At 34.3% G+C, this 25,784-nt stretch overlaps 2 protein-coding genes across 4 annotated transcripts; one reads left to right on the top strand and one right to left on the bottom strand.

Annotated features, from left to right (window-relative positions):
• Positions 1 to 3,570: 3,570 nt before the first annotated feature.
• On the bottom strand, positions 3,571 to 7,538 carry LOC127254016 (glycerophosphodiester phosphodiesterase GDPD6-like). Of its 3 annotated transcripts, none has more exons than XM_051278867.1 (8): positions 7,379 to 7,538; positions 6,407 to 6,585; positions 5,731 to 5,914; positions 5,379 to 5,453; positions 5,131 to 5,240; positions 4,831 to 5,049; positions 4,042 to 4,197; positions 3,571 to 3,929 (listed from the first exon to the last, which is right to left on the bottom strand). In XM_051278867.1, exons 1-8 carry the CDS (start codon positions 7,389 to 7,391, stop codon positions 3,699 to 3,701), a joined length of 1,167 nt encoding a protein of 388 aa, XP_051134824.1. In that variant the 5' UTR covers positions 7,392 to 7,538; the 3' UTR covers positions 3,571 to 3,698. The 3 variants fall into 3 exon arrangements, with proteins under 3 accessions (XP_051134824.1, XP_051134826.1, XP_051134825.1); XM_051278869.1 differs by having other exon boundaries at positions 6,407 to 6,536; positions 7,379 to 7,505; XM_051278868.1 differs by lacking the exon at positions 5,379 to 5,453.
• A 15,883-nt stretch (positions 7,539 to 23,421) lies between these two features.
• Positions 23,422 to 25,552, top strand: LOC127254378 (uncharacterized). Its single transcript, XM_051279470.1, has 2 exons — positions 23,422 to 24,228; positions 25,538 to 25,552. The coding sequence occupies exons 1-2, from the start codon at positions 23,422 to 23,424 to the stop codon at positions 25,550 to 25,552; spliced, it is 822 nt and encodes a 273-aa protein (XP_051135427.1).
• The last annotated feature ends 232 nt before the right edge of the window (positions 25,553 to 25,784 follow it).

Here is a 25,784-nt window from a genome sequence, read left to right as displayed (position 1 = left end):
ATCGATGGAAGTTGATGATAAATCAGTTAAGGGTATATTTATTGGGTATTCTAATGAATCAAAAGCTTACAAATTGTATATCCCTGTTACCGGTAAAGTGGTTGTGAGTAGAAATATAGTATTCAAAGAAGATGAAATTTGGGATTTGAGCAATGGTAAGGGAGAAGATCGTGCAGCAGCAAGATTAAATGATTTGGTGGATTTATAATCTGGTACATATTCACCAACTTCTCCAGATTTACATTATACTTCTGCAAATTCCAATCCACTAGCACCTATAGAGCGTAACTCAGATATGCCATTTGAATTTGGCGATACCTCGGATGATAAGTCACCTCCAAGGAAACTGAAATCTATAAGTGAAATATATGAATCTTGTTTATTTGCAGTTATTGCTTCAAATCCTATGCGTTACGAAGATGCAACTCAAAAATGAGGAATGCCATAAAGCAATGCAAGAGGAACTTATGGCGATTAACAAAAATGAAACATGGGAGTTAACAAGCTTACCACATGGAAAAAATGCAGTGGGCTTAAAATGGATTTTCAAAATAAAATATCATGCAGATGGTACAATTCAAAAGCACAAAGCTCGTCTAGTTGCAAAGGGATACTCTCAACAAGAAGGGGTCGACTATGATGAAACATTCTCCCCGGTTGCAAGATTTGAAACTGTCATAACTTTCTTAAGCATAGCAGCGCAACTACAATGGCCAATATATCAATTTGATGTAAAATCAGCATTCCTAAATGGGGAACCGAAATAGGAAGTGTACATTGTCCAGCCCCAAGGCTTTGTGGTACAAAGGGAAGAAAATAAAGTATATAAACTCAAAAAGGCACTTTATGGGTTGAAACAGGCCCCGCAAGCATGGTATGGGAAGATTGATGCATATTTCTTGACGAATGGATTTGTGAGAAGTCAAAACAAGCCTACACTATATGTCAAAAAGGTAGGTAACAATGACTTGCTTTTTGTTTGCGTATATGTTGATGATATCATATATATGGGCTCAACTTCATCCATTGTGGCTTACTTCAAATCAAGTATGATGAATAAATTCGAGATGACAGATTTGGGCATGTTGCATTACTTTCTTGGTATTGAAGTATGTCAAAGGGAAGATGGAATATTTATTTCCCAAAGAAAATATGCCACAGACCTTTTAAGAGGGTCTAACATGCTAAATTACAAGGCAGCCTCTATGCTTATGGATGTGAATGAAAGGTTGCAAGTTGACGATGGTACAAAAAAGACTGATGGAAGAAGGTTCTAAAGTATTGTAGGAGGCTTGATATATTTAACTCATACAAGACCCGATATTTCATTTGTTGTTGGCGTGGTTTCAAGATTTATGAGCGATCCTTCAAACAACATTTTGGAGTTGCAAAGAGGATCCTGCGTTATATTACTGGAACCTTATCCTTTGGAATTTGGTATACTAAGGTTTTGGATTCTACGTTAACTGGGTTTTCCGACAGTGATTGGGCAGGCTCAGTAGAAGAGAGACGCAGCACATTTGGAAACGTCTTCAGCCTTGGATTGGGAGCTATTACTTGGTGTTCTAAAAGACAGTCCACCGTTGCATTATCAACCACTAAAGCTAAGTATATGGCGGCAACGTTTTCAGCTTGGCAATGTGTTTGGTTAAGGAGGTTGCTTGCAGACTTTCAGTAGAAGCAATGTGGAGCGGCAAAATTTTTTTGTGATAATAAAGCTACTATTGCGTTAACAAGAAATCCTGCATTCCATGGAAGGACCAAGCATATCGACATACGTTTCCATTTTATTCATGAACTCGTAGCCAAGGAAGAGATTGCATTAAAATATTGCAGCACTAAGGAGCAAGTGGCTGACATATTAACGAAGGCGCTTCCAATAAAGAAACGTATTTATTTTAGATCATTGCTGGGAGTATGCATATTTGAATCAAGGGGAAGGGTTGAAAAGTGATTCAATTTTTTATGATTAAATTATTAGTTATGCAGTTTATTTATTTGAATATTTTAATATGTAAGTTAAGAGTAGTTATTTCATAGACAACGTTTGGATAGGTTAGTAGAAGTTTTATGCCTATATATAGCAAATACCAGATATATCATTCAATCGTATTACTTTATATTCTCTCTTTATCCAAATTACTCAAATTCCCAACAAATTGTACGTCATAGTTACCTCAGGTCATTTCACACCATGGGGTGAGTAGAAAATCAACGTTCCTAACACCGGTGAAAGATCGAAGAAGAATCGGGACTGCTCGAAGTTGTTTTGAACAAAATCGGTGTGAATCGGAGTTCGAAAGATGACAAGGATCGGAACAACACTAAAAAAAAATAGTATATTTGTAACGGATTTATGTTCCTAATTCACGTAGCTAACGTAATTTCATCTCTAATTCCGTTTCTAATATCATTAGTAACAGAAAAAGTGAATTTAGGAACGAAAAAAATCTCGTTACAAAATTGATAATTTCTTATAGTGTAGGTTGGATCTGTTCGGAGTCGGGACATTATGTCCGTTGCCATAGCACGGTGTTCAATGTAGTTGTTCCGAGGGGGTCGCTGCGCTGATTTGTTCTATCTCCACTCGATCTCTCCGTCTCCCCTCTCTTTTCTCTTCGGTTATTTCTCACTCAGGAATTAACCGTCTCAAAAGCCCCAAACTTCCTAGCTATCTATATCTCTAAAACTATCCCCAAAACTAACCTAACTAACCCAACAAACTCACACACTAATTGGGTCAAGTTTGGGAATTTGGTTAAATAGATTGGGTTGAGTTTGGTCAGCCAAACTAAAAAATGGGCCATCTGATTAAATTTATTAAGGATTTGTTATATAAGACTTCCAATGGCCAAAATTCGCAGCGCTCACAATTCTAATCTACAGTAGCATAAAATCTTGTTTTACCCATTCCAATTATTCATATTTACAGTGCCATTCCAATTATTCATATTTACAATGTGATTGAAGATATATATTTGTTGTATAATTTTTTTATTTTATTTTTAGGTTGTGTTGAACTATTTTGAATCTGAAGGTCAAATGGGTGTGAAGGTACATCATGGATAAAATCCAAGTACATTTAGATTTGGTGTTGAACTATTTTGAATTTGAAGGCCAGATGGGTGTGAAGGTACATCATGGATAAAATCCAAGTACATTTAGGTTTGGTGTTGAACTATTTTGAATCTGAAGGTCAGATGGGTGTGAAGGTACATCATGGATAAAATCCAAGTACATTTAGGTTTGGTGTTGAACTATTTTGAATCTGAAGGTCAGATGGATGTGAAGGTACATCATGGATAAAATCCAAGTACATTTAGGTTCGGGTACATTCGGATCCCGGTAAGGTCTTGCATCGAGTAATATACATTTGAGTAGGATCTCAAGTCCAGTGTTATCATATTCATATTTTACTCATTGTCATCCATAATTATTTGATGTCATATTATAAATAACAAAGATATATATTATTATAAAAATAAAAATATTTGATTTGGTTCTATGGGTTAAAGAGTTATTTTTTTTATTATAAACTAATTTAAAATTTTGATTTCTGAAGAAAAGATAAATAAAAATATTGAAAATCATATTCCATTCACAGTATGTAATCGCATATTCGCAGCAGAGACGTGACAATGATGAGTACGCACAAATTTTCTGCAACCTCCATTAAAATGCAAAGAAAGAATGAAAACCTAGGAACCCCTAAACCCAGCGATCATGGCAACAATATTATCAACAAGTTTATGGAAATTCACCTCAGGTGGCGACGTCCATTCCTGATACTGGTGAAAGCTTCCCGTGAAGTCTGTGAACAGCCCATCCACCCCAATCTTGTTTATCCAATAATCGAATTCGTTGTAAGGATCTTCGCTGAAGTTGAAATGCAAGTACTTGTTCTCATTCCGGAAAGTGTAGGGGTGTACCTGGACAATAACAAGAGATATTGCACACGGGAGTTTACAAGAAATGCGACAGAATTGATGGCATGCGAACAAGATATCGATATTGTGCAACGTGCACAAAAATGGAGTATACCTGAAGGTTACGGGCATGTGCTCGCGCTACAAGATCTGTGGTCGTTTGTAGATAATTGTTCGACACAGTAACTATGGTGTCCTTCCACGGCCCGATTCCCACAACAAAGTCCTTGATATAGTCGAAATATTTATCTGAAGTGATCTCCGAATAGGACTGATGCAGGAAACTATTAGGTGATGTTTGGTATAGAGAATAAAATTGAGTAGAGAACGAGAATTAATTCTCTTGGTTGATAAAACAGAGAATATCAGTTGAGAAATGTAAAAAATGCAGATATATGAATTGATCAAATAAGAATAAATGATTAATCGGATAAAAAAAAAAGAGTTTTAACGAATGAAAATGGAGTATAAATGAAAGGAGTGGAACGTGAAAAATATTTTTGGTAACCTTTTTTTTAAAAAAATTATAAATTATATAAAATGTTTTTTAAGATTATATTTTAGTACAATTTCTTAAAAAATTGTAAAAATTATATACTTTAACAATAAATTAAATTTGATTTTGTAAAATTAAAATAATATAATTTTAAGAAAAATATAAAAAATTAAATAGTACAAAAAAGATAAAAAAATTTTAGAAAATATAATGCAACATCAGATATGAAAACAAATAAATGGAAATGAGTTATTTTTCAAGTTCCATTTTTTAACTCAAACAAACAAGAGAAATGAGACCAATTTCATTTCTCCGGTATCATTTCTCTGTAGCAAATACACCCTTAATTAATGCAAAGAAATGGTAATAATGTGAATTTTGTATATGGAGTAAATGAAAGGTACAAACCTGGTTCGTATCTTGAGTTGGCGTTGACGTATCATCAATCAGAAAGATCTTGGGTAACTCAGTGAGTTTTGATATATATAGAAGAGATGTTGGCGCAAACGACTGAATAAAGACGGGCTGTTTTAGCCATTGCTTGGACAAGTATGAGCCTTTGTATCCATACTTCTCAAGTGTCTCGACGAATTTGTCCTCAAATTTCTTACCGTCCGCCCATTTCACCTGTCACAAAGGGCACGTCGATGTGAAATCCCTTTGCAATGCCATATGTTGTGGGTATTTCCACCGTGAAGAAAAACTCACGTGCTGATTGATGAATACTGGGTTTTTTATCTCAGGGTAAATCCCGACAATTCTATGTGCATCCAGAGCAATTGAAATGAACTCCTCGAATGTGATAATACCAAACTTCCCTGCAATTTAAAAGGTCGATTGAGCAGAAGCCGAAGAAAATTGAGGCCTTACGTACATATATCAGCTAGACGATGAAATAGAGGGATAAATATGACGTTGAAACTAGCATACAAGACCACTAAAATACGAGGACTAACCATTGTACTGTTGATCTCGGAAAGAAAATCTTTGATTCACTCGGAGGGACTTCAACTCTTTTAGTGTGAAATCAACTACACATTGTACAGGGCAATATCAACGAATTTATTTTAGAACAATTTATAGGAGGAACAAAACAATCTTCTAAGTTGCAAAAAGCAGTATTTATTGTTGACACTACTATCCATGACAAAAACGAAAAAAGCTCAGACACTAGGAAGAACAATCTTTGGATATTATGGGAGCATTTCAAAACCTTTTAGCTCTTAAAATGAGTATCTAATAAGAAAAACATAAATGTGCGCAAGGTAACAAAGACTATAGATAAGCAGATACAGTTTTGTAGCATACCTACAAAATGACCCGTAATATTTTGCCCTTGAACCTCGTAGGTCCGTTTTCTTCCAGAGAATTCCTTGTACTTGGTTATATCGGTAGTATCATCAAGGTATACATCATGGAAGCATATGAGAGCACCATCTTTTGAGGCCAAAATGTCCGACTCTATGAAATCAGCGCCTTCTTCAATGGCTCTCTGCAAATTAGTTAGATTTTTATATAATCAGTTACAAAAGTGGTACACAACAATGTCATCGGAGTTTTTGCTGCTCATCTCAAACTCCAAGTCCATCTCTCTTTTCATATTTTTGAACGTGAATAGCAAGAAATTCATCCAACTGCAAGCAATTCTAGACCATTTCACTTCACATACAACATTTACTCATCAATATGCTAGGAATATTCAAATCTATCCGATATTGAAGCTATTGATAGTTTCACACTCTATGCAACACACTAGTGCTATTTGTAACAGGAATGCAAAACATCAAAATGCTTATAAAGTATAAACAGATTAAACACCTAATACTATAGCCAGGGAACCTAGGATGCTGCATAGAGAAAATTAATTAAAAAGGTTTTTGGTGCAATTGGAATGTTCTAAAACAAAGAATAAACTTCGAAAGGACAAAAAAGCAACTAACAACAAGAGGCCAGTTTTTGTGAATAGACTGGAGAAGAAGAATACCATATATGCTGCAGCAGTTTCTTCAGGAATTTCTCCATTCGAACCACGATGTGCAATGTTAAATGGCCGAAAGGTTTGGAGAGGTCGTCTATTTCTATCATTTCTTCTACTTGGTAGCGGATAGAGTGGTCTTGAAGAACCCCCAATAAGAAGCAGCAGAAACACAAAATAAATGAGACCTGAAGGGATAGAGCCGACCATAACTTCTGTTATTCCATATCGAAACTACTTAATAATGGAATCCCACAACGAATTTAATAACCACAAGTTTCCTATCAAAGATTATGAATTCAAAACTTATATAAGGTTAGAGTTGATTACACAAAAGTTTAGTGGTAATTCCCTTGAGTACAAACTACAAACGCTGCAGTATTCTTGGTCTTTTTTGTTTCAAAAACAGGTAAACGTAACCAATTACTAAAGTTAGATGAATATGAGATGTTTTTGGCAGGACAATCAGGTTTAACAAGAACCCCATACCTGATTTTGAAATTTAAACCTTGTTTTTAGAGATAAACAGTTTAAACCATAACACTCAATAAGTTCAAATCAAAATTCTTATTGATCATAAACTTGAAGCCCCTAACACAACTAAACATACATTCATTTACTAAGTTCAAACAGGGCAACAAGGTTCTTAAAATACACAAATGGCCGAAAATGAATGATGTGAGGAATACTTAAAATTGAAAAACAAACACAGCAACAGAATCGAAATCACCCAAACTCTTCATACGATATCCGAATCATTCAGAAGCTCAGCATATATGATTTTAGGGAACTTACAAAAATACTTGCAAATACAAGAAATCTCAACAACTCTGAAATCGGCGAGATGATATATACTTCAGATAAAACCATCATTCAGCCCAATCCACACGAAATGCACGGCACAATCAATAAACAAATGCTCGCGCGCGCGCGCGCACACCCACACAAGAATGAACTAAAATAGAGCATATATGTTCTCACAAGGCGAATTCATAGTTGTTGAGATCCGATTCTTCTTCTTCGTTGTTCACGCTTCAGAACGGTGGTGTAAGTCCATAGAGCCCCCTGTGATCGATTGTGGCCGTGATTTGAGAGCGCATGATCAGCATTGTCGGAAGTAAAAAAGGCATAATCTTGCCAAATCCAATTAGTCAGGGAATAGTAGAATCGCAAACGCATATTCCCAAGTGGATTTTAGAAAAAAAAAAAAAGTAGTGAAGCGGATATGAATGGACGGTGGGGATTAGGAGATGCTATGTCAGGTAGAGTGCTTCGTGTGCCAAATTTGAAATTTCTCAAATAATAAATCAATTATTTATTTTTATTTTTATATTATATTATAAGGACATTTTATTTAAATATGTGTCAGCTAAAAAATGTCTAAATTCAATCATTCTTCATTTTGAAAAGCACTTCACTCTTTATTTTTCATTTTACTTTACACTTGACTCCCTAATATTTATTTTATTCTTTAATCACCGTATAATATAACGAATATTGTATGTATTCTCATTATTTTTATATAAATCTATATTATCTAATTACGTACTTCAAAATTATCTCGTTGTACAAAGAAAATATTCGAGTAATGTGCTTCGAATTTTTATTTATGTACTAGAATGAGTTACAGTAATTTAAACCTAAAAATAAAATAAAACCCTAATAAAACTCACCATCAGACTTTGTGGATGAGTTATTCTTCCAAACTCTTCCCTTCCCGCATTGCCCTCACCGTCAAAGTTCCCTAGCGAACTACTTGCCGGGGAGCCTTCCTACAGAAACCTCCGCCGCCATCAAAAGTCTTCCTTCACCGCCGAGAGATCAGATCCCAGTCGAGATGTCGAAAATGACCCCATTTCCAAAGCGGAGTTCGAAAAAGTAAGTTAAAGTTTATGGTAGAATCAATTGTTTGAGTTCACATTGTACTTGGATCAATTTTATTTGTACCTCGGTTGGATTTGTACAAGCCTCGATGACGGATAATTTTACTTTGATAGTCTGAAACGACGTTATAGCCATTGATGAATTTTTCAAACTATATATATATGTTTTTTGTCAACATTTTGTTTACAACCATAAACTACGCTTGGGAAACTACATGCCATCGGTACCTACTGAAATTTATGCGAGACTTGAAATCTGGGAAGATTTACTTGATTGGATACACCATGGGTTTTTTAGTACACATTTAATTTATGTATTTAGGTGAAAAAAAATTAAGATAGTCTATACTTATTGAAATAATTGGTTTTCTTCATTGCATGCTTGGATTAACGAGCGTACTTCGGCACTTGACAAAGTAAGAGGACTACCTACAGTACCCCGTTGCTTTAGATGGCTTCGTAGCAGGCTTGTATGCATATACGCTGAGAGCTACACTTTAGAAGATATAGACTGTTACCGACTAGGTGACTGGGTAACCGAATTCGATGATGTCAAGACTTATTGGGCAAAAATTGCTACATGAAATTTAGCAGGGCGCTTAAGAGGGTGTGTCTAGTTCAATTTGAATGATTGAGGTGTATTTTGTTACAATTGGATTGATGAATAACTAAGATTTTTAGCCAAATAGGGTTACTTATCCGTTTATGTTATATTTTTACGTAGACTTTACTGATCACCGACTATTTTAAACTAACATATGATATTTTAAGAGGTTGTCTATATATAATTACATTTTGGTCATATATATGTTTGTATATATGATAGGTTGGTAAGATATCATGATTGAATGTCAACAAGCCCTAGGCCGAGACCATATACTCTCAATGATAATATTTATACTTATATTTCATTAATTTATATACCTTTATATGTAATTTAAACACTCATGTCACGTGCATAGATGTACTAGAAGAGAACAAGTACCCATAGAAGTAAATAATATACTTTGGTTCACAATATTCCATAATTGGGTATCGACAAACCCTTAGGTCGAGACCACATACCCTCAATGATGATATTTGTACTTTTATTTCACTAATTTATATACCTCTTAACTAATTAAATCCATTTGTATAAGGAATATGATATCTAAGTAACTTTAAACGTAATCGATGTATATTGAGAAGATGCGTACTCACTAAATTATTCTGAAAGCACCAGCGGACCGATAACATATATGCATCAATGACTAATATGTTTCCTACATAGTGGGAAAGTTCAATATGTCACACGACTAATACTTGATATCCCTTCTACCTAGGGCTGGCAAAAATTAACCCGACCTGATAACCCGACCCGAACCTGACCTGAAATAGATGGGTTTGGATTGAGATTTTCGACCCAATTAATAATTGGGTCAAACCCGTTTAACCCATTTAATTAAATGGGTCAGGTTAAGGTCTATATTTTCAACCTGAAAATAACCCGTCTAACCTGTTTAATTAATATTATTTTAAATTTAGATATATTCTTTTAAATTTTATCAATACAATTCAATATTTATGGCCAGTTTTATAAAAATAAACAATAAAAAATAAAGGATTGTGTTATGTACTATTATGTAGTGTTTGTTAATTCAATTCTTGAATATCGGTTTTATGATATAAATAAATAATTTTTTTCTTTAATATGTATATATGTTATGCATTAAAAATTTTTGTTAGTATAAATTGTAATTTAAAATTAAAATTTAAAAATTTTAGATTTAAACGGGTTATATGAGTCATATTCAGGTTGACCTAATTAATAAAAAGTCAGGTTAAGGTTGCAAATATCAACCCATTTAATTAAATTAAATGGGTCAGGTTCAGGTCAAAGGTTTTGTAACTCGTTTAAACTGACCCGAACCTGAACCCGACCTGACTTGATCCGTTTGCCAGCCCTACTTCTACCCCATTTACTATTGTTGAATGTTATATTAACTTTCAGAAATTTTTGGACAAACAATCACAATACAAACAACATGTTAGGTTATCAGTTATGCACAGACTTTAATATATCTATTACTTTTGGTTACCTCAATATATGTTATTTTATATCTTGACGTTCTCATCCACCCTTGAATGTGTTGATAGGTTCTTTCATATGTCATATCGGGAGTATCCCCTGTTGAAAACTCGTTGTCTAGAAAGTGGGTATAATGGTATCAACTCGTAGTTGTTTGATCCAACAAAAATCATTGACAAATTTTGCCCATATTACTTGAATACCCGTGTTCATATTAATAATACTTGCACACATTTATAAATACTTCCATACACAAAGATGCACCCTCTTATTCAGATATGTATACACCTAATATTAATGAATATACTCCCTAAACGTCACAATATAGTCGTATTTTCATTGGAACAACTACTTCAACAGTATTAAATACCTCAATAAATAAATTTAATATATATTAATATAATTTCAGATAAATAATAGGGGTACACTATGGGCCATGTTATATCATAACGAGTACTTATGGGACATAAAAGACCTAAAATATTATGTAGAATTTAATAAGCAAATTCCCGTGTAATATATTGTCGTTGTTAATAACTATTATTCCTGATCATATTTAATATAATTACAGTAACATGTAACGTACTTTCGTTATGAATTCATGTACCCTTATTTTATACTTTGGAAGAATTATTTTGGACTAATATGTATCCCAGAAAAATGGTTGTGTACGTCCAATGAAATGTACGAGAATATCATCGATTTTTAAAATCATTCAATAGTGGTCTCATATATAAATTACGTTCAATGTACAATCTTTCATAAACAAAAGAAAATTCAAACCATAAGAAACACACAAGAAATACCTACGATAAAATTTCCTTGCAATTTATTTGGTTGTGTCATGACTACCAAAATGATCATATTTTTTAATCTGTTTCACCTTATGTGATTCAAATAGCATTTTGCTTTGGCAAGTCTGGTTGGAAAAATGATATGTGATAAATTATCTTTGTCTGCAAGTTGTTACACCACATCCATATCATGGGTCGGCACCGGGTTAATGGATTAATCATAGACATCGCATATTTCCAGAAAATCAAACATCCCAACAAAATGTAATGACCTTGCTGAGCGCACCCAACTATTCAATGACTCAGCTATATTGTTATTTATTATCCTTCAACGAGTCTCTTAGAGTAGATAATTCGTCCGATACTAGCACTGTAATTTCGGGTACGTGACATGGCCTCCACAACATAAGTTATATACCGCTCAAAATCCTTCTACAGAGGGGCATAATCAGCTTTGTTGAAAATGGACGTCCATCATTTCTTGTTGTGCATCGGATATCTCCGCACTACCTATATGAAATGTAATTACCTTGTTGTACATATCATAATAAATAAACATATATTTTATACATAACTAAGTGCGAAAGTTGCCCATTAGATGTCAAAGACAATATGCGTGGTGGGCTCCGAAAAATACGGAAGGAATGAACTTTAAAAGTTCCGAGTGTCTATCCAAAAAAATATGTATTCCTTCCAATTATCGACCATCAATGTGAATAACAAACCTTAACCTTCAGCAAAATCATTTTCAATAATTTTCGGCAGACACCGCTGCATAGCTACAAGATATTAACATTATCTAATACAAGCACATAAAATAAACACCAAGGTTCATAATGAGTAATCGTAATGTCTACCAACAAAACCAAGGTACTTTGAGATAAATGCATCATATGATATAAAAAAAAAAACATATGTATAAGATTAATAAATATAGGTATATTACACTGTAATATATATCCGTGAAAATACCCACGCATACTAGCAGAAAATTGCAACAGCTCCTACAAAGATTTTTTTCATTACATACCCTCCTACTACTGCAATCATAATCGCAAACAAGACAATAATCGCCGAAGCAATAGTGAAATACTTACCGAAACCGATCTTAAATCCTAACAGCACTATCGCAATTCGCAATCAACCAACAAAATTATCACACCAAAAGAACATCCCAAAATGAGGAATCGAACATCGACCTTACCCGTTTCTCCCTGCGCGAAATAGACCTAAATTTTGGAATTTGGATTCGGAACCCATCACAGATTCACCATCGATCGTAGACTTCTCTCCGTGAACGAAACCGAACGATGTAGAAAATTTTTCCCTTCGCGCGAATGAAACCAAAGGCTGGATACAATCTCTTTCTCTCACGCGAAAAAAAAAAACCTAACAAATAGAGAGAAAATTGAAATTGATAAAATGAATTTTTTGGGTGAAATGAGGGTAAAACTGGAAATAAGAAATGGGTGGGGAGTTAATGGTAAAAAGTTTTTAAAAGGAGGGAGTGCAGACTCCACTATTGGATGAGGACGGAATACAAATATAAAAATAATTGTCCCTATATTATAAATTCATTTAAATAAAAAATATAATATCAACATTCATTTATATTGCATTATTTTATTATTTTAATTTTTAAAAATTTTACTATTTATTATATTTTTTTATAAAAAATAGTAAATCAAATATCTACTTATGAGTATCTTTGATCACCATATATCATACACAAAATCTGCATATATTTACATATTTGGTGCAGCCCCTACTCAAAGCTCCAGCTCCGCCACCAACCCATTGGTGTAGCCTTTCCGAAAGATCCCAACCATACTCCTCGCCAATCCGCTATTCGGAGCGCTAGAATTATATAGCGCCGTTGGTGTCACGGACACCATCTTCTTAGGGTGTGTTTGTTTGGGGTTTGGATTTTGAGTTAGGATTTGAATAGTAAAAATTTTGAATTTGAATAGTTGTATGATGTGATATAAATAGGTGTTGATTTGATATTTTGAATGTAAAATTAATTTTTTGTATAATATAAAAAATAAAAAATAGGTGTTTGATTTGATGTTTTTGAGAGAAAAAAATGAGATGAATAGTGTATTCTAAATCCAATCACCCAAACAAACACACCTTTAGATGACACGCAGCCCATCCACCACCATCACCGTCACCTCAATCTCCACCGCCATTAAAAGCGGCAAAATCTAGCTGAAACTCGAATCAATTTCAGATCAAAATATAATCTGAAATCCTAAATCATCACCAAACTTGATCGTTGTTATATATATATATATATATATAACAATCCCCAAATCGAAACAAAACCATTCCAATGCAATCCTTTTCAGCGCCGATTGTGAGCATAGCCTCCAAATTAATAAAGCTCACACAATCTGACGCCGAATTTGAAGCTGATATATATAAGACGGGATATATTTTTATGTCTAATGATTCGGACAAGGAAGTTTACAGTGGGAATATATATAAGAAGTTTTGGAAAACGCATTGAAGAGTGATTTTGTTAATTTAAGTGTTGTTTAATGAATAATGACTTTGTTGAAAAATATGAGGTGATATAAGGTAGTAAAAGGAAAGCTAAGTCGAGGAAGACCGCTTCTCGCAGAGCGAAATACGGCCTATAGTGCTCCGGTGTACCCATATCACTCCCAAAAGTAAAATAACTTATATCATCTCGAAACAGCACCGTAAGCTAGAGGCCTAACGAATATGGTAGGAGTAGGATAATTAGCAGAGGGAGAAGATTTCGGTTTAACCCTTTAGTTAGCGGAATCACTAGGTTATCATTAGACTTCACGTAATCTAATGAGATTATCCCTTGTGAGATCAATTCTTGCACGGTATTGTGTCGACGACGTATGTTTCGGGACTTACCGTTGTACATTACATTATGTGCCATTCCAATAGCCGCAAAACCTCCTCGCACGGTACGGATTAGGTAATACATGTCTACTTAGTCGATTTCCACGACACAACACCTCCCCCGATTGTGAACAGATATCCACTCGTCGAAAATGAGTCATTTTGAGTATCCTTCAAGCACTGGACGATATTTCGAATAACAAAACCCATAGTTTCGAGTATGTTTTAGATAATTTAAAACCCTTACAATAGTTGTCCAATGATCCCTACTTGGATTGCTAGTGTATCTACTCAATTTGCTTACTGAGTACGCAAGATCAAAGCGAGTATAGTTCGTCAGGAACATAAGACTCCCAATTATCCTTGCGTATTTCTCTTAATTTACAGGAACACCCTGTTTTTTTGTTAACTCAAGTTTGGGTCAAATGGGGTTTTCGTTATTGGCTCATCATTGATGCCGAACTTAGTCAATATTTATGACATATAATGAGATTGTGTCAAGACGAATTCTTTGAGTGTCTGACTACTTAGATCCCAAGGATCACATCGGTCAACCCAAGATCTTTTGTGTCGAAATTTCCTTTCAATATTTTTTTTTTCCAAACAATGAGTCTTTGATCATTTTCCATGATCAACATATCATTTATGTAGAGGCAGACCAACACAAAACTATTGGAATCCCCTTTTTAATAAACACATTTATCACACTCATTGTATCTCAATCCATTCGACAATATAGTATTGTTAAATTTGAAGTTCCATTACTTCAGCGCTTGCTTAAGTCCATATAGAGACTTGATCAATTTGCATACCTTACACTCTTACTTAGGTACTACAAATTTTCATATAGATTTCTTCCTCTAAGTCAACATTCAAGAATGTTGTCTTGACATCCATCTGATGAATCTCTAGATTGTATAGGACAAAAATCATGAGAAGCACCGTAATTAAGGTGATCCTAGACACGCAAGAATATGTGTTAAATAACTTATCTATCTCATTTTGATTAAACCCCTTAACAATCAGTCGGTTTTAAACTTTTTGACCGATCTATTATCTTTATATTTTCTTTTTAGGACCCACTAGCTTCTTAGGGGTTTGCAATCCTTTAAGAGATTGGTCAAGATCCAAGTGTAATTTTGAATGATCGAATTAATTTGGTCATTTATCGCTTCTAGCTAGAATTCATCATTTGGCCCAGATGTTTATTTCATTGTCATTCTCTCATCATCCAACATATATAGGGTGTAATCTGGACTAGAGTCCTTGGATATTTTTATCCTCTGACTATGTCTCGGTTCTTCTTCCGAAAAATTCAATCTGGTAGGCATCTATCTTGTTATCTTTCGAAAACATTCAGGAATGTCGTCCTTATTTTTATAATGGAATACATATTAAAAAATTGCATTCCTTGATTCCATCGTTGTCCATTCACTAATGTAAGAGATTGCTGACTTGTGAATGAGAAAATGGTACACACTACTGTTAAGGGCATAGCCTATGAATATACAATCAACCATCTTTGGATCGATGGTGACTTTCTCTGGCAGATGTACTTTCACCATAGCTAAACACCCCCCCACACTTTGGGTATTTTTAAGAAATGTCATAACCTTTTCAAAAATAGAAAGGATTAATATCATTTTCTTTTAGGGGAATTAACAATTTAGCTCGCCTCGATACGGCTCCTCATCGCATGCCCTAAGGTATTTGTTGGAAAATTTGCAGTCTTTTCACAAATTTTAAGGAATTACATTCTTACATTTCTTTGGGAAATTATAACTTTACTTTCAATAAAACTTCCCCCCGCATGTCCTGAGACATTAGGTAGAAGGCTCAAGGTTTTTCTACAACAAATAAGGATACACATCCTTATTTTTTTGGGAATGACTTGCCGTCAATAGGCTTCCCCTCACATGTTTAGAGATAATCCAGAACTCATCAGTAAAATAATCATCATATCTTTCAGCGTCAATTCTTTTATGCTTATAAGTTTGAGGACCTTGTTTTTTGTTTTGGCAACCTTAATGGGTTTTTTCCTTTTGTCCTTATGAGGCTTAGTAAGGCTCGTTTCTCTTCTTTGAGAGGTTGTCTCACTCTGCTAAGCTGGCCTTTTATCAAAGGTCTTCGATTTTGAACTCTTTTTTTGGTTGTCATCTTCAATGTGGAGTTTGAAAACTAGGTCCTCAAATAAAATTGCCTTTCGCTTAATCTTTGAGGTAGTTCTTAAAGTTCTTTAAAAGAATGCAATTTTTCAATAACTACTTCCAAATTAAAGGCATCAGGAACAACTTCCCCTCGGTTTGGACATCATGTACCAAGAGTTGAAACTCTTGTACTTTCTCTACAACCAAGCATCTGTCCACCATATGGTACGACATGTTTCTCGATATGGCATACCTCTTGGTATCCACATCCCCAATTTTATTCTTTCTCTCTTAGTTACTCTTTACATATCGATATACAAAGTACAAGGAATCATAGAGACCATTCACAAAATAAAACAAATAAAAATATAAATTTTCCTTGTCTCCATCGATCACATCCAGCTTGTCTGGAAAGGATGCCACAACAGAGAACGACTTCTCTAGAGAACCATTCCTTGTGCATCTTTCCAGCGATTCAAAAATCGACAACAAAAACATACAACTTCCATTGGTCATTATGCACCTGAGATTGACTATAGCTACCAAAATTTCATACGACAAACTCGAACGATAAAATTTCTTTCAGTTTTGCAACTAATTAACGTCCCAGGTTTTGACAACATTGTAGTGCTTCTATTCTAGAATCGGGTTTTTCGAACAATATCTCATAAATACAAAGTTTATATGAGTTAATAAGTGAAAACGAAAAACCCAAATTAGTGGAATCAAATCGAAACTGAAATATATAATCTAAAGGCTAAAGACTAAAATTAAGAAAGCAAAAAATCGATCTTAAAATAAGGTAAGACACAAGATAACTTTTTTGTTCACGTTTGTTTTCACGCGATAGAGATAAATTTGGTTGTTCATCCAATCTCTAGACCAAGTCTGCTGACGACTATGCGCAAAAACCCACAACCGAGTTCTGTAATTTTCTGGTAGAGGTACAAAAGTTTGATAAAAAAAATCCCACCATTGTATTGAAAAGATAATGAGTCACGGACATTCCCTACAAATTTCAATTTAATCCAACGGTTAACAAAGTGGGGATCATCATTTTTACGAGGCTGCACAGGCTTTGACGGAAATTCTCTTTTTCCTTTGTTTTATGTGAAGGTAGCGCAGGTGGTGGCGGTGGCACCGACGGCTCCGGCATCGGCAGTGGTGGCGGAGAAACCTCTGGCGATGGCAGCCGTGATAACTTCAGAGGTCTTAACGGCGAAAAGGCTATCCATTAATAAGTAGGGTTCATTATCGCCAATATTTTGCTGTGCGAATGTTGGAAAATATAGGGTGATAATGAGGTAGAGAGAAGGAAGCCAAGTCAAGGTCGACCTCTTCCCACAAAGCAAAATACATCCGGTAGTGCTCTGATGTACCCGTATCACTCCCAAAGGTAAAACAACTTATATCCTCTTGAAGAAGCACCGCAAACAAAATGTCTAGTGAACAAGGAGACAGTAGGATAGTTGTAGAGGAAGGAGAAGGGAATATCTAAGGATGAGAGTGTATCGGCTTATTTGTGTACTTGACTTAGGGTTATGCCATGCTTTTTTTACTCTCCACATAAAAACTTTTAAGTGATTCTCTCTAGATATGGTGTATCACCCATATCTAGAAACATATATATTACGATATGATATTAAGAGTCAAATCTCATAAGATACGATTTCAAATTTGTATAGAAATCAGTTTTTAAGATATGACTTATCCGTTTGATATGGATAGAGATTTTCCGATTTCTCTATCCAACCCGTGAGCCCACCGACTCGGTCCGGCGCCCGATCCAAATCTGTAACTCAGTTTGACACATAATTATGTGTAATGGATAATCATATTATCTAATTTATTTCTCACTTACAGTAATTCAATTTTGAGAAAAGACTAAATATTTAATCATTATTTGATTTCTTAAATTTTCAAAACGAGAATTCCTACAATCTTCTATGACTCGCCTGGGTGAAGAAGACAAAGGATATAAAAGCAAATGGTGAAGGAATACAAAGACAAGAACGACATCAAATATTGATGAGAGGGAGATGAAATAGACATTACGGAAAAGGAAAACGAACTTGGCTGAAATGAAGACTACCAAAACATTGGCTAGGGCTCTTCGAAGTTAAATTTTGTTTTAATGAACATATAAACAAATTTTATTTATGACCTTATAATCACGACTTCCCCCACACTACCAAAGACAGTATTCACAAATGTTTGATTCAACAATAAGTCGTTTATTTTTAAATAAATATCGAAGTATATGCATAGATAATGCTCCATCCGTCTTATAACAAATGGTACAAGTTTTCTTTATCTATTCCTTAACAAAGAATATCTTTCTAGATGTTGTAAATTTTAGTAATTTAATATATGCTTAACAAATATAAATTAACTTATAACATCATATATCATGTAAGAATTATTCAAAACTCCTTTATTTCTATTTATCTATTTAATAAACAAATATTTATTATCTACATTTAAAATTTCTCGTTTTATTTTTTTTTATAAAATTAGTTTCTGTTAATCATAAATATATAAATATAATTTTTTATTTATATTATATAAAATTTTATTATCTGTAAAATAATATTCATATTGCATATATTTTATTTAGATATAATTTTAAAATATTTAATATATATTCTAAATTTATTTTAATTATGTATAGTATTATTTTTTATTTTAAAATTACTAACAATAACTCTTACATAAAAAATAACAAAATAATATCATAACACTACAAGAAATTATCAATTTTGTAACGAGATTTTTTCGTTTCTAAATTCACTTTTTCTGTTACTAATGATATTAGAGACGGAATTAGAGATGAAATTATGTTGGCTACGTGAACTTTAGAAACGAAATTCAGTTACAAATATATTATTTTTTTTGTAGTGTAATTTACTACTACCTCCGTTCGCCTCTAAGAGTTTCAACTTAATATTATACATATTCTTATATTTGTATATTTTTTTTTTTACAAAGGTCATTCTATTGCTATTATAAGACACTAATGAAAGTAATTTTGCAATTTTTTTTTTAATTTGTACTAAATTTTGATATAATAATTAACATTCAAATATCAACATACAAAAAGTAAATAAAACCCTTCGAACCAAAGGTACTATTATTAACTAATTAAATATTATTATTTTAAAAATTGTATCTTTAATCAAATATGTCAATTTAAATGTGAGGCATGGAGTATTTTTTATATATCAATATTTTTAATTTAATATTTTAAATCAAATTTAGTCACAATATATAGTACTTCTTTCGTTCATCATATTTAGCTTATTTGGATCCGACATTTAGGGAGGTTTGTTCAATTGAGATTTCAACGAATTATTTTGGATTTTAAAAAGTCTAGATTTACGTGGATTTAAAAAATCCACAAAATCTACGCTAGTCTGATGAATTTTAGTAATTGATATGGATTTTTATAGATTTGATATAATTCATTATAGATTTATATTGATTTCGAAGGATTATAAAATAATTTTTTATAGATATATATAATTATATAAATTTCTATCAAACACAAATTTTATAAATATAATATATTATAATTAAAGTTACTTATATATTATTAAAACACAAGTTTTATACATATAATATATTTATAATTAAAGTTATTATATATTATTATAATTTTATAAAATAAAATTTAATATTAATTATATTATTAATAATGTAGATGCATTGTAACATATGTAATACTACTATATTATATATTAATATTTTTAATTTTATAATTTAGTATTATATTACCATTCATATATCAAATTAGTTTTATATTTCTTTATTAGTTATTATTATTATTATTATTTATATACTTTTTTTACATAAAAATTAAATATGTATATAAAAATAATAAGAAAAAAAATTTATGATTTTTGAAAAAAAATATTAAAATTAAAAAGTAAATAAATATAAATTAACGGTTCAACAAAATATATATATTTAAATATCCATTTCACTTTACCGGAATGACAATATAGTGTATTCGATAATTGAATAATGAGAATGACACCGGAATAACAATATATTATATTCGATAATTGAAAAGAAAAGACGAAAGTAAAATATATTTATTATTTTTAAAAAATTGATAAGAATATTAATAAATATTATCACATTATTTATCACTTACACAACAACAACAGCAGCAGCAACAACAACAACAACAATAACAATAGCAGCTGCATAAACAACAACAACAACAACAACAATAATAATTTTATACTATACCAAATTTTTACAATTTTCCATTAAAATTTATAAACTTTCAAAGTTTGTGGATTGTTAAATGTATGTATTGAATACTTATAGACTTTTAAAAGTTTGGATTGAATACAGACCTTTAAAGTATGAATTGAATACACGTATATTTTAAAAGTAATAATTAAAGATTTTTTTTTCAAACATAGTAATTAAGTAAATTTAACCAGCGGACGGAAAGGAAGAACGTAAATAAATTTGATGAATAAATAAAAAAAGAATAAATTTGACGAAAATTTAAAATATTTTTATATTTGTATAATTTTTTTTTTACAAATATCATTATATTTGTATTATAAAACACTAATATAAGTATTTTTTTATCATTTTCTCTTGATTTGTATTATATTTTGATATAATAATTAATATTCAAATATCAAAATACAAAAAAAATAAATATAACCTTTAGAACAAAAAATAAATATGATCATTAGAGTCGGACGAAAATAGTATTAAAAAAAAATAGATAATGTATTAAAATCTATATTATAAAATAAAGTGTTTATATATCAAAACTAAACTAGCTTTAACCTGGTGTTTACTGATATAATTTATAATTCTTAAATTATTACATTTTTTTTTTGTACACTTACAATTAAAGTACAATTTATTAGTAAACTAAAACAACACAATAATATTATGAAATTTGTATTTTGTTAGCAAACTAAAACAATAAAATAACTTTATAAAATCATAGTACTATTTTATTTTATTCATAAATTTCCAAAAAATTTAAAAATAAAAAATAAAAAATTTATTTTGAGGGCCCTCCCAACAAACATGTTCTCCAAGCTGTTGCAACGGCAGAACGGCAGCTGGTTGCCTCCCGGGCGGCGCGGGGGTCTGGCGCGCGGACGACTGCCATAGCGGTCGGTCGCAGTAAAAATGAAAAAAAAAAAAAAAAATTCCAAAAAATAAATTGACTTACCATTGCCATTGGGCGTGGGATGTGCGTGTGAAGTACGAAATTGAAAGGCGCTGGGTAGGGCTTTTTTTAATTGGATTCTGCGACGGATTACCATCACAGACTGTTGTTGGTCGCGAGTCTTAAGTGCTTCGTCTCAATGCAGTTAGCGACGGCAATCTATTCCATCGCTAACTTCCGTGGAAACGTTTCTATGTGTCATCAATGGAGACATCAAAGGCAAAGGATTTGAGTAGCAGTCAATGGTAATCCAGGCTGCACACAATAAACTTGACCAAGATCCTATTTAATATTACGCTCATTTGCAGGTAGTTTGAGTTTGAGGAATCAATTGATAATCTGAAATGTATATCCTGTGCAACCATTTCAATTTCTAATCTATCATATTCACATCAGCATATAGGTTTGCAAATAGCTCTTTGACCAAAATTTGGAAAAAAACCAAAATGAAAGAGCACGCCATGCCCAGCTGCTCAAATGTTTTCACCTACTAAACTGATCAAATGCAAATGTCTCAGCAATTAGCTCCCTGAGCTGAAACTTGTTTTCTCTTAAAATTGAAATTGAGATTAAATTCATCAGATATTTCCGGAGCCTAGAAAAACCTCGAGTTCTTTAACCTCATTTCCTAAGGAACAAGGACAATGGTACATCGTTGTCATCTTCATCGGTTGTTTGGATAACCGATGGATCATCAGCAGATCCTTCGATATCCTCGGCAGCATTTGATATCAACGAATCATGACAATGTTAGGAGGATCAATTGCTAGTGGCTTACTCGCGTCTGGTTTGGAGGGAAACAATTCACTTTGAGTTGATAGTAGCACTATAGTTATTTCTGTTTTGAGTTTCATATTTCATTATATTATTGTTACGTACAATAAATAAATAATAATAATAAAAATAAAGATAGCAGGATCCTAAAGGAAGTGAGACATGAAGTCAGGTGAAAAAGAAGAGAAATTTGCGCCCAGGTCGGTTGGTCAGGTCAGTTGGTCAGGTTGGTTGGTCCTCGGTCGGATCGGCAGGTCGGAAGGTCTACGGTTGGATAGTCAGGTCGGTTGGTTAGCGGGTCGGATGGTCCATAGGTCGAAAAGTCTGCAGGTCGGATAGTCAGGTCGGTTGGTTAGCGGGTCGGATGGTCCATAGGTCGAAAAGTCTGCAGGTCGGAAGGTCTACGGTCGGATAGTCAGGTCGGTTGGTTAGCCGGTCGGATGGTCTATAGGTCGGGAAGTCTGCAGGTCGGTTGGTCAGCAGGTCGGATAAGCAAGTTGGTTAGTACGTGGTCGGACCAAGTAAAGTCGGCTGCCTATTTAAGTGAACAGTAGTTTGGTCGCTTGGTGGAGGCGGCCAAGGAGTTTTTTGGTCTAGCGACCAGCTAGGCGCTGGATTAGTCAGTTGGGTTATGTGGTTGGCGAGACGGTTGCTGTAACTGACCAGGCGATGTTTCAAAACGTTTCTTTTGGGCGGTTGACGGCGGTTGCTGGCGACGGTTCTGAAATGTTTCTTCTGAGGAATATTTAAGGTTTTGGGTCAGCAACTGGCAGATTATCTTCAATCAACTTCAACAAAGCAATGTTAGATTCGGGGATCACCACTTTAAATTTCCAGCATTTTATTTTCCAGTTAATTATCATTTGTACCGTACAGTTGTTTAGAGATTCCTAATCTGAAGCACTAATTAATCAAGTTTAAAGATATTTTTCATATCTTTGAATTTTATTTTTTGTTTGTTGAAAAAATACATCAACAAATTGGCGACCACAGTGGGAGAAAGGCAAGATTGCTGATCCTACATCAACAGAGAGTTTCATACGACTGAGGTCCGGCCGAATCATCAGAAAAATCAATATGACAGGCACACAACCTCAATCATCATCAGCACCGGTGGGAGAAAATGTTTCACCACTAGTCATGCAAAATCCAGGGGAGATTCCCCAACCACCTACCGATTGGTTGTCTTATGTTCAGCAAATGAACAATCAGCAAACTGTGTTTATGCAGAACATGTTGCGTGAATAACAAAATATAATGCAGAACATGTTGGATCACGTATTCTCCAGATTCACCCTGTATCCAAACATGCCTCAAGCCGTGTCACATGCTCGTTTTCAGGCGACTTTTCCAGGATCAACGCTTGCAGGGCCAACGTACGTTGACAATACATTTCCAAGCGTCACAACTTTCAACCGAACAGATATGGGGAAGACTCCTTTAACTTTCCCAGATAATGTTCCTTTGGGACCGATAGGCGATAATCCGCAGCCGCATATCGTGATGGAAGAGAGATTGGGGGGACAAACTCATAATCCCATCCCAGTCGAGCCAAACGTCCCCAGAAAAGAGAGGTTGGGGGAACAGGCTCATAATTCCATTCCTGTATTCGACCCTGTTCCACCCAGAGTAGATCCGGAGGACATCGCTCAAGTCTTGCGGGTACATTTCGGAATGAATCCGCAAACGATAAACCGACCGGTGTATCAGAGGCCATTTCCGGAAAGAATCATCAACGATTATCCTCTCTCGAGGAGTTATCGATCGCCAGACTTTCATGTTATCTCAGGAGAAGACGGATCCTCCACCATAGAGCATGTTGGTCGGTTCACAGCACAGTTAGTGGAAATCGGTAACAATCCTTTCTACAAATTACAACTGTTTGGAATGTCTCTCACCAGGACAACATTTTCATGGTTTGTAAATTTGCCACCTGGGCAAATACAAATGTGGGAGGGTTTGGAGATGGCTTTTCATGCTAGATTCTTCACTCCTTTGCCGATTGTTTCTCTTACTGATTTGTTGGAATTAAAACAATATCCAGAACAGTCAGCTTCACAGTTTATCAAAAGGGTGCGATTGATGCAAAGACGTTGTCCTACTATAAATAATGAAAAAAGAAATGACCAATTTGGTGGTCAGGAATATGCATGCACCATTACGGAAGGCTTTGACGGCTCATGACATTCACGATTTGGTCAGTTTAGCGTCCAAGGTAGGGAGATTAGAATCCCTTTTTAAAGAACATAATCACGGCTTCTGTCAGAGAAGAAGTGTTGAAGACATGGTAGTGCAAGGTCGACCAACGTGCAGGCCACCGTCAGTCTACGATGAATGGAGGTCGGAACCAACGTAGCCTCGAGAGAAGGAGGTCGGATCTGAGGCTGATGTGGCCTCGGATAACGGCCTGCAAACTCCTAAAACATCACTGGAAGTGATGCTTAGGAGTCTTGAGGAGGAGGCTTATTGTTACGTACAAAAAAATAAATAATAATAATAAAAATAAGGATAGCAGGATCCTAAAGGAAGTTAGACATGAAGTCAGGTGAAAAAGAAGAGAAATTTGCGCCCAGGTCGGTTGGTCAGGTCGGTTGGTCAGGTCGGTTGGTCCTTGGTCGGTTGGTCAGGTCAGTTGGTCCGCAGTCGGGTTGGTTAGGTCGGTTGGTCCTCGGTCGGATCGGCAGGTCAGAAGGTCTGCGGTCGGATAGTCAGGTCGGTTGGTTAGCGGGTCGGATGGTCCATAGGTCGAAAAGTCTGCATGTCGGAAGGTCTGCGGTCAGATAGTCAGGTCGGTTGGTTAGCGGGTCGGATAGTCCATAGGTCAGAAAGTCTGCAAGTCGGTTGGTCAGCAGGTCGGATAAGCAAGTCGGTTAGTACGTGGTCGGACCAAGTAAAGTCGGCTGCCCATTTAAGTGAACAGTAGTTTGGTCGCTTGGTGGGGGCGGCCAAGGAGTCTTTTGGTCTAGCGACCAGTTAGGCGCTGGATTAGTCGGTTGGGTTATGCGGTTGGCGAGACGGTTGCTGTAATTGACCAGGCGACGTTTCAAAACGTTTCTTTTGGGCGGTTGACGGCGGTTGCTGGCGACGGTTCTGAAACGTTTCTTCTGAGGAATATTTAAGGATTTGGGTCAGCAACTAGCAGATTATCTTCAATCAACTTCAACAAAGCAAAGTCAAATTCGGGGATCACCACTTTAAATTTCCAGCATTTTATTTTCCAGTTAATTATCATATGTACCGTACAGTTGTTTAGAGATTCATAATCTCAGCACTAATTAATCAAGTTTAAAGATATTTTCCATATTTTGAATTTTACTTTTTATTTGTTGAAAAAATACATCAACAATTATTAGGTGTAATAATACGATTATCTTATTATCAGGCCACTAGAGTCTGATGAGGACTCATTAAATATGTTGAATTAGAAGTTTTTAGGGTTCATATGGGATTTTAGGTGTCAACCTTTTAATTGGATCAGAAGATATTCCTTGTTTGTTGTTTTCTTTATTGGCAAAATTGTCAATAACTTCTTTGTAGTTTCGAAATTCAACGTAAATTTCTCTTTGCCTTAAAAATTGCATGATGTCCCTTCTATTTTAAAAAATATTGTATGAAATCTCACTGTGTCA

Source organism: Andrographis paniculata, unplaced genomic scaffold, assembly GCF_009805555.1.
Source record: "Andrographis paniculata isolate CXL003 unplaced genomic scaffold, ASM980555v1 Contig52END, whole genome shotgun sequence".
Lineage (NCBI taxonomy): Eukaryota > Viridiplantae > Streptophyta > Magnoliopsida > Lamiales > Acanthaceae > Andrographis > Andrographis paniculata.
This window is presented reverse-complemented; position numbering and strand designations above follow the sequence as displayed.

What these genes read in the sequence shown, in the direction of transcription:
- LOC127254016 (XM_051278867.1), bottom strand. An exon ending in CCGAGATCAACAGTACAATG is followed by an intron (nt 5,241 to 5,378) that starts GTTAGTCCTCGT and finishes TTTAAATTGCAG; the next exon opens with GGAAGTTTGGTATTATCACA. An exon ending in CACATGCCCGTAACCTTCAG is followed by an intron (nt 3,930 to 4,041) that starts GTATACTCCATT and finishes GTTATTGTCCAG; the next exon opens with GTACACCCCTACACTTTCCG.
- LOC127254378 (XM_051279470.1), top strand. Translation starts at nt 23,422, where the DNA reads ATGTTGGATCACGTATTCTCCAGATTCACCCTGTATCCAAACATGCCT.